General features: G+C 34.2%; 1 protein-coding gene across 1 annotated transcript in view; it reads right to left on the bottom strand.

Annotated features, from left to right (window-relative positions):
* LOC149797884 (von Willebrand factor A domain-containing protein 3B-like) overlaps nt 1–13763 on the bottom strand; it is a 79236-nt gene that overhangs the window by 8353 nt on the left and 57120 nt on the right. Inside the window, exons 19-22 of the mRNA XM_089962917.1 lie at nt 10202–10253; nt 8380–8536; nt 4901–5022; nt 1733–1786 (exon numbers count right to left, since the gene is read on the bottom strand). Coding sequence (XP_089819043.1) covers nt 1733–1786; nt 4901–5022; nt 8380–8536; nt 10202–10253 — 385 coding nt within the window. The remainder of the gene's footprint in view (nt 1–1732; nt 1787–4900; nt 5023–8379; nt 8537–10201; nt 10254–13763) is intronic.

The raw sequence follows: 13763 nt of genomic DNA, 5'->3' as shown, positions 1-13763 counted from the left end.
CATTATAAGCACTGGTCTAATTTGTTTTAGTCTTGTAGAGATATCCCAATACTGTTCAAAGTAAAGATTATAATAGATAATAACAAACAAATTTATCATCTTTCAGTATAAATCAATTATCATCATTTGTGACAAACCAATACACAGTTGGCACCATTTTCTAAATGATCATAAGCAATTTGTTTTGTAGAGAACTGTGGGTATAAATTTATTTCCTAACTGAACACAAGCTGTCAGGATTTTACATGTTCCCCTGCTTCTTGACTTGACCAAGTATATGGCGCATTACCTTAAATTATTTTCCATCCTGATCTTTACTTGTGCTCTCTTAGTTAGACACACACACACACACACACACACACACACACACACATTCAGAAATATGGTACACAAAGAACCACTGGTTTTATTAAACCCTAAGGTGTTTTACAAATTTGCCTGTTTTATTGCTTGATGTGAAAGTAAGGAAAACTAAGAAATCAAACCATAAGATGACAAAAGGGTCCCTTTTTTAAACTCATCGATTCTGTTATTCATTTTGGCTGCATATTTTTCCAGCCTTTTGTATCATAAAACAATTTTTTATAACAGGCGAGATTTGGAATTTTTTATGCATAATGTGATCTGTAGTTAACATATTTTGCAAGAAAAATTAAGAAGTTGATAAAATCATCAAAGTTTCTATTTCCTATATAAAAGACTTCTTTTCTTGTAATTTTAAAATCTGGATTGTAAGTTTAGATCCATTCTACAAATAATATCTCAAAGAAGTTCAATGACTTAACAATCAGAAAAATTGTTTAATTTGTTCTATTCCCTATTTACAGAAGGTGCATTTATCAGTATCACTTGATCTTTTTCAAAAGCTCGCTAGTGCCAATATTTCTATGTAGAAATCTAAACTTAAAACTAATCAGTTTTGTTTCTTTTGTACAAAGTTTAGGCAAAACAAAAGAGTTGAACCATTCATTTACACAAATTGCACACTCTAGCTCCCTGGACCAAGTTTCACATATACCATCTGGCTTTGCACAAGGGGTTTTATTAAACCTTTATAAATAAATGTATTCTTTCCTCTTACTGTGGACAAACTAAGATACAACGAGCACCATTTTCTAAATGAGTGCAGGCAATTTGTTTTGTAGAGAACTGTGGGTATTACTAGTTCACACTACTCATGGCTCAACTTCTTTCTTCATGTTTGAAATATGTCAGTTAAAATATAACAAGATTTCAGCCATATATATATAATGCTGTGAAGAAAATTATACAGAATCCTTATGGAAAATCACATTGAGAGTATGTTTTCAATTTATGTTGGTGTCACCTGCTACATTTAAATTGAACAAAACTTGCATTTCGCCACATGGCTAAAATGGAAAAAAAAATGATTTATTTATAATGTTGATAATTCTAAATTTGTATATTTTTGTTTCTTTTAGCTAAATTTGGAATGTGTACCTGCTTGAATGAACATGCCAACTAACAATATTGAGTTTTAAATAAAACAGGGATATGGTTTAAATATTACCACCATAACCATGTGGCACTTTGATAACTGAATATCAGAATCATTGATAATGCAAATGTACAGGAAACAAATTGAATATGGAACAGGGTAGGGGAGCACTCCTTCCATGAAAATAATTTAACACATTAAATAAAAAAATAAAATCTGTGCTTGATTACAAATATTTATTGAATATGATAGGATCAAAAAGTGCATACATACTCCTCTGTTTTCACTTCCTGTGGCATTGCATCCCAAACCATGTTATCCAAACGACTGAAACAAACAGGAATGATTCCTTTTTAAATGCAAATAAATTCATTGCTATGTACAGTCTAGTTTCTATAATGCAAATAGTATATGATTAAGACTGGGAAAGATTTATTAAGCAGTCCTATTAAGTGGTAGGCAACTCAGCCTCAAGAGCAATGGGTCCTGAGTTCAGCTCTAAGTACAGTAATTACTTTAGTGGCTATTAGCAAGGTTCTTATCTTCAATTACTGTTGGACCCATTTACCCAAAAAATGGCATAAACATCCATGTTTGTGTATGTGTGTTCAAGCAATGGACTGGTGTCCTGTATATGGTAAAGTCATGTTGTCTCAATCATTTCACACCATACAATTGACTGGTGTCCTGTACATGGTAAAGTCATGCTGTCTCAGTCACATCACACCATGCAATGGACTGGTGTCCTGTATATGGTAAAGTCATGCTGTCTCAGTCATTTCACACCATGCAATGGACTTGTGTCCTGTATATCGTAAAGTCATGCTGTCTCAATCATTTCACACCATGCAATGGACTGGTGTCCTGTATATGGTAAAGTCATGCTGTCTCAATCATTTCACACAATGCAATGGACTGGTGTCCTGTATATGGGTAAGTCATGCTGTTTCAATCATTTCACACCATACAAACAGGATAAGCAATGGCCTGGTGAGTTACTAATGTCAAGCCTGGAAGTCATCAGGATAAATGACCATCCAGACAAATCATAAAAACTAACTGTACATCCAGGGAACATTTTGATGGTTTACAGTAGTGACAAATGTGGTTAACTGATCTGTGGATAATCAACCTTGTACTGTAGCAGGCTTAACAAGAAATTTACCTTCTTAATAGGGTCAGTCATAATTAGATTCATTCATCTGACTGTAACATACTACCATATATACTCACTTATGAGTCAAATCAACTGCAAACAACAAAGATCCTGATCTGCCAGAGCATAATGCACCTGCAGATCAGGGTCCATGTGTTTGTTCTACTTATTACTCCAAAGAAACTGCACAAACCCAGATCTGCCAATGCATTATGCGATGGCAGATATGGATTTGTGGACTTTGCAGTTGGACTCAACTTATAAGCAAGTACATATGGTAGTTGTTAGCCTTGGATTTACACCCACTACTCCAACAAAAAAACGTCACATGCATTCAAAGCTTAGTTAATTTTTTTTATTTTTTTTATTTATAAAACATTTTCCCATTTATAAATCAATCCAATCTATTAAATTTAATTATTGTTTTTTTTTCTCAGAATTATCTTTCAATTTATCATATTTGCTTAAATCTACTGAAAATAGTAAAGACCCAGGTCTGTAGCTGCATAATGTGCCAGCAAGTCAGGATTTACCCTGTTCTTATGTGCCTGAAGATCAGGATTTACCCTGTTCTTATGTGCCTGAAGATCAGGATTTACCCTGTTCTTATGTGCCAGCATGCCAGGATTTACCCTGTTCTTATGTGCCTGAAGATCAGGATTTACCCTGTTCTTATGTGCCTGAAGATCAGGTTTTACCCTGTTCTTATGTGCCTGCAGGTCAGGATTCACCCTGTTCTTATGTGCCAGCATGCCAGGATTTACCCTGTCCTTTCTGCACAATGTGCCAGCAGGTCAGGATGTATCCAGTTCATATGTACCTGAAGGTCAGGATTTACCCTGTTCTTTCTGCATCTTGTGCCAGCAGGTCAGGATTTACCCCATTCTTTCTGCTTTGGATAACGCAACGACAATATTGGAGTCTACAGTGTTTAAACTGTAATTAATCCAACATAATTAACTGTGGTATTTACTGTACATTGTATCTAATAAAGATGTAAAATACATGGCCCTGAATATATTAACAAAAACCTTCAAAGACTGAAGATATTTAAGTCTTTAATTTTAAGTCCGACTTCAGTTTCAGTCATTTGGTCTAGTGGATCCAAGATTTAAATTGACTCCTGTATAATCTACATATCTAATCTAATGTTCGGAAACAGTAAAAATTATCTGCATTCTATGTAATTCATTTCATTTTCATCAATAACATTCATGTATGTTATTGATTTGGTTTCTTTTGCCAAGCTAATTTGCACTGTACTTTATAAATTTGATGATTTAGTATATTTATTTCAAACTTTTTTTTAAATCTGACTAAAATATCTATTATGAAATATAGTGCTATGTTATATGTCTGAAACATGTATTATAGCTGAGATGTCAAAAAATATATATCGGTGGCAGAACCGCTCCGGTGGCCTAGTGGTTAGAGCATCTGTTTCGGATGTGGGAGGTCGTGGGTTTGATCCCTGGCCGAGTCATACCAAAGACTTACAAAAATGGTACTAACAGCTGTCTTGCTTGGCGCTCAGCATTAAGAGGTTAGTGTTAGGACTGGTTGGCCTGGTGTCAGGATAATGTGACTAGGAGGGGCATCATGCTACATGTCTGCGGCATGATGCCCCAGTGCTAGACATCACTATAAACTGCCACACTGCAGACATTGTAGCGATATGACTGAACAATTGTTAAAGCTACATTAAAATTCCAAATCACACACACACGCACACATGTGCAAACAGGTCAGGAATTACCTTGTTCTTATGTGTCTGCAGGTCAGGATTTATCCTGTTCTTATGTGCCTGCAGGTCAGGATTTACCCTGTTCTTATGTACCTGCAGGTCAGGATTTACCCTGTACTTATGTACCTGCAGGTCAGAATTTACCCTGTTCTTATGTGCCTGCAGGTCAGGATTTACCCTGTTCTTATGTGCTTGCAGGTCAGGATTTACCCTGATCTTATGTACCTGCAGGTCAGAATTTATCCTGTTCTTATGTGCCTGCAGGTCAGGATTTACCCTGTTCTTATGTGCAAGCAAGTCAGGAGAACTCACTGCACATCCAGGGAACATTTAGCTGAATATATGGATAGGTCTGCTATCTTTTGAGTCATTCTCATGTAACAAACGCATTGCAGAGATTCAGTAATCTGAAAATTCAGATATTTCAAGTGGTCTGTTTGCCTGGAAAGAAAAACTGCTTGGTATTGGTATTCTCTCCTTAAACATTGAAATTTTATGCCGATAAAAAGTTTTAATTCGTAGTATTGAAGAATTTGCTGACCTTTTGTATATTTCCACTGCTTGTCCAACCTTCAATTCATATTCTTGCAAGTTGATCCCATTAGGGTTGATGAGTTTGATGTACTTCCTCTGTCTGCTTGACACATGGGCAACGGGCAACATCTGAAGGAAATAAAAACAGTCTTTCAACTTCAGAGTAAAACAGCGTTATTGTGGGTAATGTGTACTTCTGATGAAACTTGTCAAAGAAAGAACAAAGTACCTAACTAATTTTGGTCTTTAATGGATTTCTTCTATAAGCTAGATAGCCTTGATTGAACCTGATCCTTTTTTGGATAAATGTGTGCAGTCTGTTTACCTTCCCTTCTCTCTCTCTTTCTCTCAATTTTATTAAAAATTATGAGCTCTAAACAACAATGATTTGATTTGTTTCATGGTGATCATTTGGAGTCTTTTTAGTTTAAGCCACTTGGTTTCAGTGTTTTTAGGTGTCATGTCCAGTAAGAATCCTTTTGTCTTGGTTATGAAACTCTATTATACTAACTGCAGTTGCCTACAGCTGCAACTGGATTCCTGAAATTTTTTAAATTAATGTATTATCAATTCATTTATCTAACATTAATTACCCATGGTCAAATTGTTCTAGCAATCTTACATCCAGGTGATAATGAATAGATCAACATGCGCACCCAATACAGTAATCACGGAGTGTTATAATTACATCTCACTAATTAAGCTTGATTAGCAATAGGTAAACAAAGCAAAAGTGGCAAACAATGAACTCTGTCTTTAGTTTATCCAAAAGACATGCTTATCTGATGCTGGTCAGTGCACTGGACTTTGAATAGAAGGAGGTCTTGTTGGATACAGACTGAACATATCAAACATATCAGTAAAAAAGTTAATTCAAGTTTATGGCTTCTCAGTAGGATAAGACATTTTCTCCCTGAAAGGCACAGAAAACTATTTTATAACAGTTACATACATCCTATTTAGACTACTGTAATACAGTTTGGGGTTATTCAAATGATAAAAACATAGCAAAGCTGGCACATCTTCAAAAAAGAGTGGGGCCCCGAGTGGCCAAGTGGTCTAAAGCGCTCTCTGTTATGGATCACTGCCATCTCACCTCTGTCTGCATAGGTTCAAGTCTCAGATTCAGCCAATGTGGGTATGTGAGAAAGCTTGCCAGTAGCTTCTCGAGGGTTGGTGGTTCTTTCCGGGGATTTCCCGAGTTCTTCCTCCACCATTAATACTGGCCGCCATGTATAGCCTATCGTGTGCTGAAAAATGGCGTTAAACCCTACAACAACAACAACAACAAAAAAGAGCAACTGGATTAATATCAATCCAGAAAGAAAGCAAGGAAAATTTAGCTGGTAAGTTAAAAATATTACCTATTAAAGACCAAATCAGTTTGAGAAAAGCCAAACTAATGTACAGGATATCCAATTATAGTGCTCCTGAATATTTACAATCACTATTCTAGTATAGGCAACCTGGCAATACTCCCCACCTGTGATCCATGTCTACCAAACAGTATAAAATTCCCAAACCAAATAAGGAATTATTTAAAAAAAGTTTCCAATACTCTGGAACTTTGCTCTGGAATAGTATTCCAGTTGAGATTTGAAATGCCCACTCTATTTCCTTCTTACAAACCCAATATATCCAGTGGCTTCAGAGATGCAGCTAAAATAAATAAGTTCCTTTGTATGAGGGCCTCAAGGTAGATTAGTTCTTAGCTAATTATGTTACCCTCTTCAAATAAAGTCATTATTATTATAATAGACATGTTTATCTGATGATTGTCAGTGCATTGGACTTTGAATAGACATGTTTATCTGATGACTGTGCATTAGACTTTGAAATGACTTGTTCATCTGATGACTGTCTGTGCATTAGACTTTGAATAGACTTGCTCATCTGATGATTAACAGTACACTGGATTTTGAATAGACATGTTTATTTGATGATTGTCAGTGCATTGGACTTTCTCAGATAAATGGGAGTAGACAATATTATATTGTTATTATTAGTTGCAAAATTACTTCAGGCACTCAAAGCTAGACTTCATGAGCAAAAATTGCATTAGAAAAGCAAACAGCTGTAAAAAAAATTTTGAATGACTGTATCATAAAACACAATGTAATTATGTTATAAGCAGTAAATAGATTATAAAACTTTAGGTCAAGCACCATTTCTCCATCTTTGGGGTAAGAAAAGATAAAAAGTTTCAATAAATTTGGCAAATAATTCTGGTATTGTATTGAAATGCTGCTGTATTTGACTGATGCTGGAAAGTATTGGTCTATCATACTATTTATTCATACAAATTTTGTGCAAATAAAATAACTACAGTGAGTTATAGATGACATTAAATGGTGATCATTCCAAATGAAATGTTCAAGACAAGTTGCATAATTTTTCTTTATGTGAACTGTGGCATACACTTGATTTTTGAAGTAGTCAAGATCTTAAATCAATTTAATCTGAAATGAGCAAAAATGTATTAGTCTATATATCACATATATAAATCAACATTTTGATTCTATAGTACCTCAAATTTTTTAAATGACATTAAAGTGTATTTGGATGCCAAATAAATTACACCTTCCTGCCATTTACATGACACCATGATGTCATTAATGAAAGCATGAGTCAGTATTGTACATGTGTTGTAACAACCATGATGTCACTTGTGACTGCTTGAGGCATTATTGTACATGTGTTGTAACAACCATGATGCCACTTGTAAGTGCATGAGGCAATATTGTACATGTATAGTAACAACCATGATGTCACTTGTGACTGCATGAGGCAGTATTGTACATATATTGTAATAACCATGATGTAATGTGACTGAATGAGGCAGTATTGTACACATGTTGTAACAATCATGTCACTTGCTTGAGGCAATATTGTACATGTATAGTAACAACCATGATGTCACTTGTGACTGCATGAGGCAGTATTGTACATATATTGTAATAACCATGATGTAATGTGACTGAATGAGGCAGTATTGTACATGTGTTGTAACAATCATGTCACTTGCTTGAGGCATTATTGTACATGTTGTAACAACCATGATGTCACTTGTGACTGCCTAAGGTATTATTGTACATGTGTTGAAACAACCATGATATCACTTGTGACTGCATGAGACAATATTGTACATGTGTTTTAACAACCATGATGTCACTTGTGACTGCATGAGGTGTATTGTACATGTGCTGTAACAACCATGATGTAACATGACTACATGAGGAAGTACTGTACATGTGTTGTAACAACCATGTCACTTGTGACTGCATGAGGCAGTATTGTACATGTGTTGTAACAACCATGATGTCACATGTGACTGAATGAGGCAGTATTGTACATGTGTTGCAACAACCATGATGTCACATGTGACTGAATGAGGCAGTATTGTACATGTGTTTGCAACATCATAAATTATGAGATCTATATACAGAATGTCATATTGGTAAGGTATAAGATAATATAATAACCCACCTCATCAAATACTTTGGACAGGATATGTTTGTTTAGTATGGGGACATATTTAGATTTTTGATGGATGACAGTAGGTGCCAAGGCATCTAGTATAGTCAGTTTCTTGGCAACAAGTCCATGTTTACTCAGCCATTTCTTGGTAGTCGTATCCTTTGATCTGTAAAAAAGAGTATTGTTTAACATAAACAGTTAGATGGAACTAATCACAACAATGCCACACATTTTATTGAGAAATTCTATTTTATGATGCAAAAAAAAAACAGTACACAAAAATAGTCAATATCATGACTAATTCAGACAAACTGATATCTCATTATAAATGTTTCTCTTTTTTAACAAATAATGGTTACATAAAAGTAAGAATAAAATAGCACTATCCACAACAGTCACTTTATATAAACCAACAGATCCTGGTTTTCTTGTTAACCTTTATTCTCATTTATTCAACATCCCCTTCTTCCCCCTTTCAATATAGTTGCTGTTTTCTTCAACAGGGAATAATCATTCATTCAAATGGCCAGGTGATAGAGAGAGAGGATGTTATGTATTAGGCCATATAGTATAATTTTTATCAGTGCTTCATGAAAGATCCGTCAAGTTTAAATGCAGTTCTTGCAAGAAAAAAAGTTTAATTTTGAACCAGTCTCTGACAGAATTCAAGCAAAGAAAATGCAGTGACTGTCTCCAATAATAATAATAATAATAATAATAATAATTTGTTTTATCATGGTAACTCAGTACATAACTAATCTCCCTTGATGCCATCTTCTATTTTAAAGTCTATAAAAGCTATCTTCAATATGCATAGAACAACAAACATTGAATTCAACATGGGGAATAAACAATACCAGCACAAGCAATGTGGTACAGACAAATAATATTATGAGACATTAAATTATGAGACTATAAGTTAACATGAAATAATTAAAAGACTATGACATTCAATATTTGAATACAGCAACAGCAGAAAGTAATATTACCATATAAAAAAAAAAGTTTCATTGTCTTTGAACAAATTCAAGATATTTCCATCTGAAACTGTCTGATAAACTTACCATTCAGAGAATGTGTAAGTGATAATGGTATCTTAGCTTCTGAATACTAAAAACTGCATTCAATTTGCTCAGCATGTCACTGTGGTCTTAAGATACTTTAGGTTACCTCCAGTATATGCTCTAGGAATCTTTAGATTGCTCACAGTATGTGTTCTAGGAATCTTTATATTACCTTCAGTCTATGAATCTTTAGATTACCTTCAGTATGTCCAGGAATCTTAGATTACCCACAGCATGTGGTAAAGGACTCTTTACATTACCCTCCCTGGCTTAGTGTATTGAGATGTTCCTGCAGTTAGGTTGCAGCAATTAAGTACAGTACCCAGTGTTTCCACCATTTATGGTTTTGTAAACAGAAATGTTTTTAAAGTCAATTTTTGCATATATGCTGTGCCATTTTAATTCCCAAAACAGTCTTACCAGTACTTGTTATACATGATGAGGGTCATCAAAGATAATGCATTCTGAATGCTTTTATATTTTGTGTATTCCATGTAATTGTCCTTTACAATAATTTTTCTAGACAGTTAAAAAATAATCAATGACAGGTAACAAGCAGATATTGTAAAAAGGTATTCTGACACCTATAGGGAGATATCTTTTGATCCTTTTTCATAAAGCTGATTACTGATACAAGAGATACACTGGGCATGTTTGCTGGTCTTCATCTGCCAATGCATATTTCATCCACATGGTAGTTTGCCCTGTATTATGTATGACCTAATACAGCAAATGAATGATATGAAATGCAGACAACATTCACTTACTTCAGGTACCGTTTTCTCCGATACTGTCTTGCTCGCTCTTTCTTTTCCTCAACTAAAAAACAAAGAGAAATGCAATATTAAATTTCATAATAAAAATAGAATAAACCTAAATCTATGATCATGTAATGCGCTGTAGGTCAGGCAATAAACTTTTCAGTGAAAATCAGTCTGGCTCAAATCTTCAGTGAAAATCAGTCTAGCTCAAATCTGCTGGTACATTATGCTATGGATGGTCATTCTCTATAATCTTCACTTAAAATCAGTCTTGTTCAGATCTGTTAGTACATTAATTATGCTATGAAAGATCAGTCTCTACAATGCTCATTAAAATCTGTCAAGTTCAGATAAGTTGGCACATTATGCTGTGGAAGGAAAGATTCCAAACTATTCACATTTGAGTGCATGCCATTTACAAGCACAAAGAGTACCTTCTTGTCCTTTTCCTTTCCAAATAATTTTGCCCTGGTGAAATTTCAAAACTAACAAACATGGGATTTTATTATTTTTACTAGTAACCTGTAAAGCAAACATGTCAAAAGATCCAAATTAAAGGGTTCTCAGATTTTCTAACTTTGTTGTGAATCTAATCAAAAAGATGATTCGCTGGACACTGTATGTAGCATATCGTGCACATGCAAATGCTAAAACACCAACCAAAAAAGCAGTGCTCAAAATATAACTTTTTCGAAGTGTTGTTAGAGAAATTGACAGATATGTTGATAATTATAATTACATTGTTCATCCATCAGAAAAAAATGTACATACAACTCCAAAGTACATGTTTACATTAAAGTAAATCCTGTTTCATACATTTATAAAATGGTTCAACAATCAAACATTCACATCAAAAACGTTAATAAATATGTCATTAGAAAGGGTTAATTTTGTGCCCATCAAATTTATCCAGTTTAAATATATTATACCGGACACTGAAATCAAAATAAATTGTAGCTCATGAGTATAATGATGTAATTGCTATGTTTATTTAGCCAGAGCATGATGTCTTGAAAATACTCTGTAATCTACTTACTCTGAAAATAAGTACGCAAACTGAGTGAATTGTGTGCCACCACCTACCATGCTGAAGTCATAAACATTCAAAATAATGAAACCTAACTTTTGAGAGAGAGATGTAAAGTTCCTGCATAAACATTTAAAGTAACACGGTTTAATTGTCCTATCTTAAATGGCATTTTTTTAAAAGGGCTAAAAAGTGGACAAATTTTTATGTATGACCTTGACCTTGGAGATAAAACCTTGACTGTGACACATGAAATGCCATCAAACTAAGAAGCATAATGTACTGAGGTTCACCCGTGTACCTCAAACACTTTTATGATATAAATTAGAAACAAAAGAAACCTTAGAATACTGAGCTTTCACCTTGACCTTGACGGCATGAACTCAACTGTGTGATGCAATACATCTTCTAATTCCAATAATTGTATAAACAAATCATCATTCATTGATATTAATTATCTGTTAAGTTAGAGAGAACAGTAAACATGACTGAAACTCACACTAATCACCAGTGACACTAACTCTCTTTTAGTTACAATATAAAGTTATATCAAGTTCATCTCTTCATCTGAAATGGCTCTAAAATTATAAGCTACAAAGGAAAGTGTAATGGAACATCATGACACTGGCCTTGCAGATAAGACCCCCAATGTTATCCACAACATAGCTGCTAATGATTACACATATGTAAACTAAATTCAATTGCTTAATCTCAATTATCTCTGACGGTAATGAGTGAAATGCAAATATGATGGAAACATAAAATATCGAGCCTTGACCTTGACCTTAATGATAGGATCTCAATGACATATGTGATGCACCTTCTAATTATCATTGTCATGTATACCAAGTTTCATCCCATACAACTCAAATGGCTTTGTAGTTATACAGCAGAAGGGAAAGTGTTATGGAAACAAAATACTGAACTGCGACCTTGACATAGAAGATTAGATCCCAAATATGGTAAGTGACACACTTTTTAGTAATATCGTACAAACATACAGGGTTTCATGCCTAAATTGTGAATCATTAAACTATTTTACAAAACTAGGAGAAAGTGCAAAGAAAATGTAAAATACTGAACCATGACCTTGACCTTGAAGAGGACCCCGATGTGGTATGTCACACACCTTCTAGTGCCCTAGTTCCCCTCTTTTAATTATATCCCTTCTTCAATGAAAAAATGGCCTCATAAAATAGAGGGGTAGCTTCTTATGAAGCAAACAAAATGTCTAAAATAAACATTTTGGTGTCTGGAAATGTGGCCTTATAAAATGGTCTCAGGAGATTACACTGCAACAATGTATAAGTATACAAAATTCAATCCCTTGATATCAAACAGCTTTAAAATTATGGAATAATGTGATGGACAACATACAATACTGACATGTGATCCTGATCTTCAAGATAGCAACCACAATTTTATACATATACACCTTCTAGTGATGATCAGCATGTACTTATACAAATTTCATCCCTTAATCTCAAATAGTTTTAAGGTTATGGGGCAGAGGGAATGTGTGATGGAATACTGAACTATGATCTTGACCTTGAAGGTTCGGGACAGCAGTGCGGAATACCTTCTAGTGATGATGTATAAGTATGCCAAGTTTTATCCCTTAATCTCAAATGGCTTTAAAGTTATGAAGCTGAAGGGAAAGTGTGACCAATGGGCAGGTCAACGACTGTGGAAGTGTGGATACTATGCCCATCTACTTACCTTTGAAATGGCAGTGACAATTGAACATTTCATCTATCTGTACTACAAGAAATTTGTCTTAGTGGACACTTGTATATTAAAAACATCTGTATATAAATTACATCATTTATAACTGCCTTTCCTACAGTTTACTATTTCACCTGTATAAAAAGAAGACATGTCCATAAAGAACAGCATTATATAAATCTTCCTTTCATACAGATTAATTACTATCAATTACTATTTCACAGATTACTATTTCATATGTATAGCAAGGACACTTGTCCATTAAGGAGAGCATTATAAAACCCCTTTACGAGTTTACTTTATTTTCACAAGCATATAATGGTACAGCTGTCTATAAAGACATCATTCATAAATCACTTTTACAATTTACTTACTATTTCACCTGCATACAAAGGACACATGTTTATAAAGGACAGCATTTATAACTCCCCTTTCTGAAAGTTTACCTACTATTTCACCTGGATATTAAAGCCAATGATTTTAGTCCCTTGATATTGTTTTCTCTGTAAGAATCTAGCATAAATAAAGGATCATTCATGAGTGCTCATTTCTAACAAAATCTTTGAACAAGTTTCATACATTTTATTAGAAATGAGTATCAGTGCAATATTCTATTTATCACATGAAGGATGTAATATTCTGTTTATCCTATGTTTAATATAATATTTTATTTAGCACATGATGACTGTAATATTCTGTCTGTTATATTATCCATGTAATATTACATAATTAATGTTATTGTTGTTGTTGTAGGGTTTAACGCCATTTTCCAGCACATGATAGGCTATACATGGCGGCCAGTATTAATGGTGGAGG

This window comes from Sinohyriopsis cumingii, chromosome 6, assembly GCF_028554795.1.
Source record: "Sinohyriopsis cumingii isolate HCF-2022 chromosome 6, ASM2855479v2, whole genome shotgun sequence".
In the NCBI taxonomy this organism is placed as follows: domain Eukaryota; kingdom Metazoa; phylum Mollusca; class Bivalvia; order Unionida; family Unionidae; genus Sinohyriopsis; species Sinohyriopsis cumingii.
This window is presented reverse-complemented; position numbering and strand designations above follow the sequence as displayed.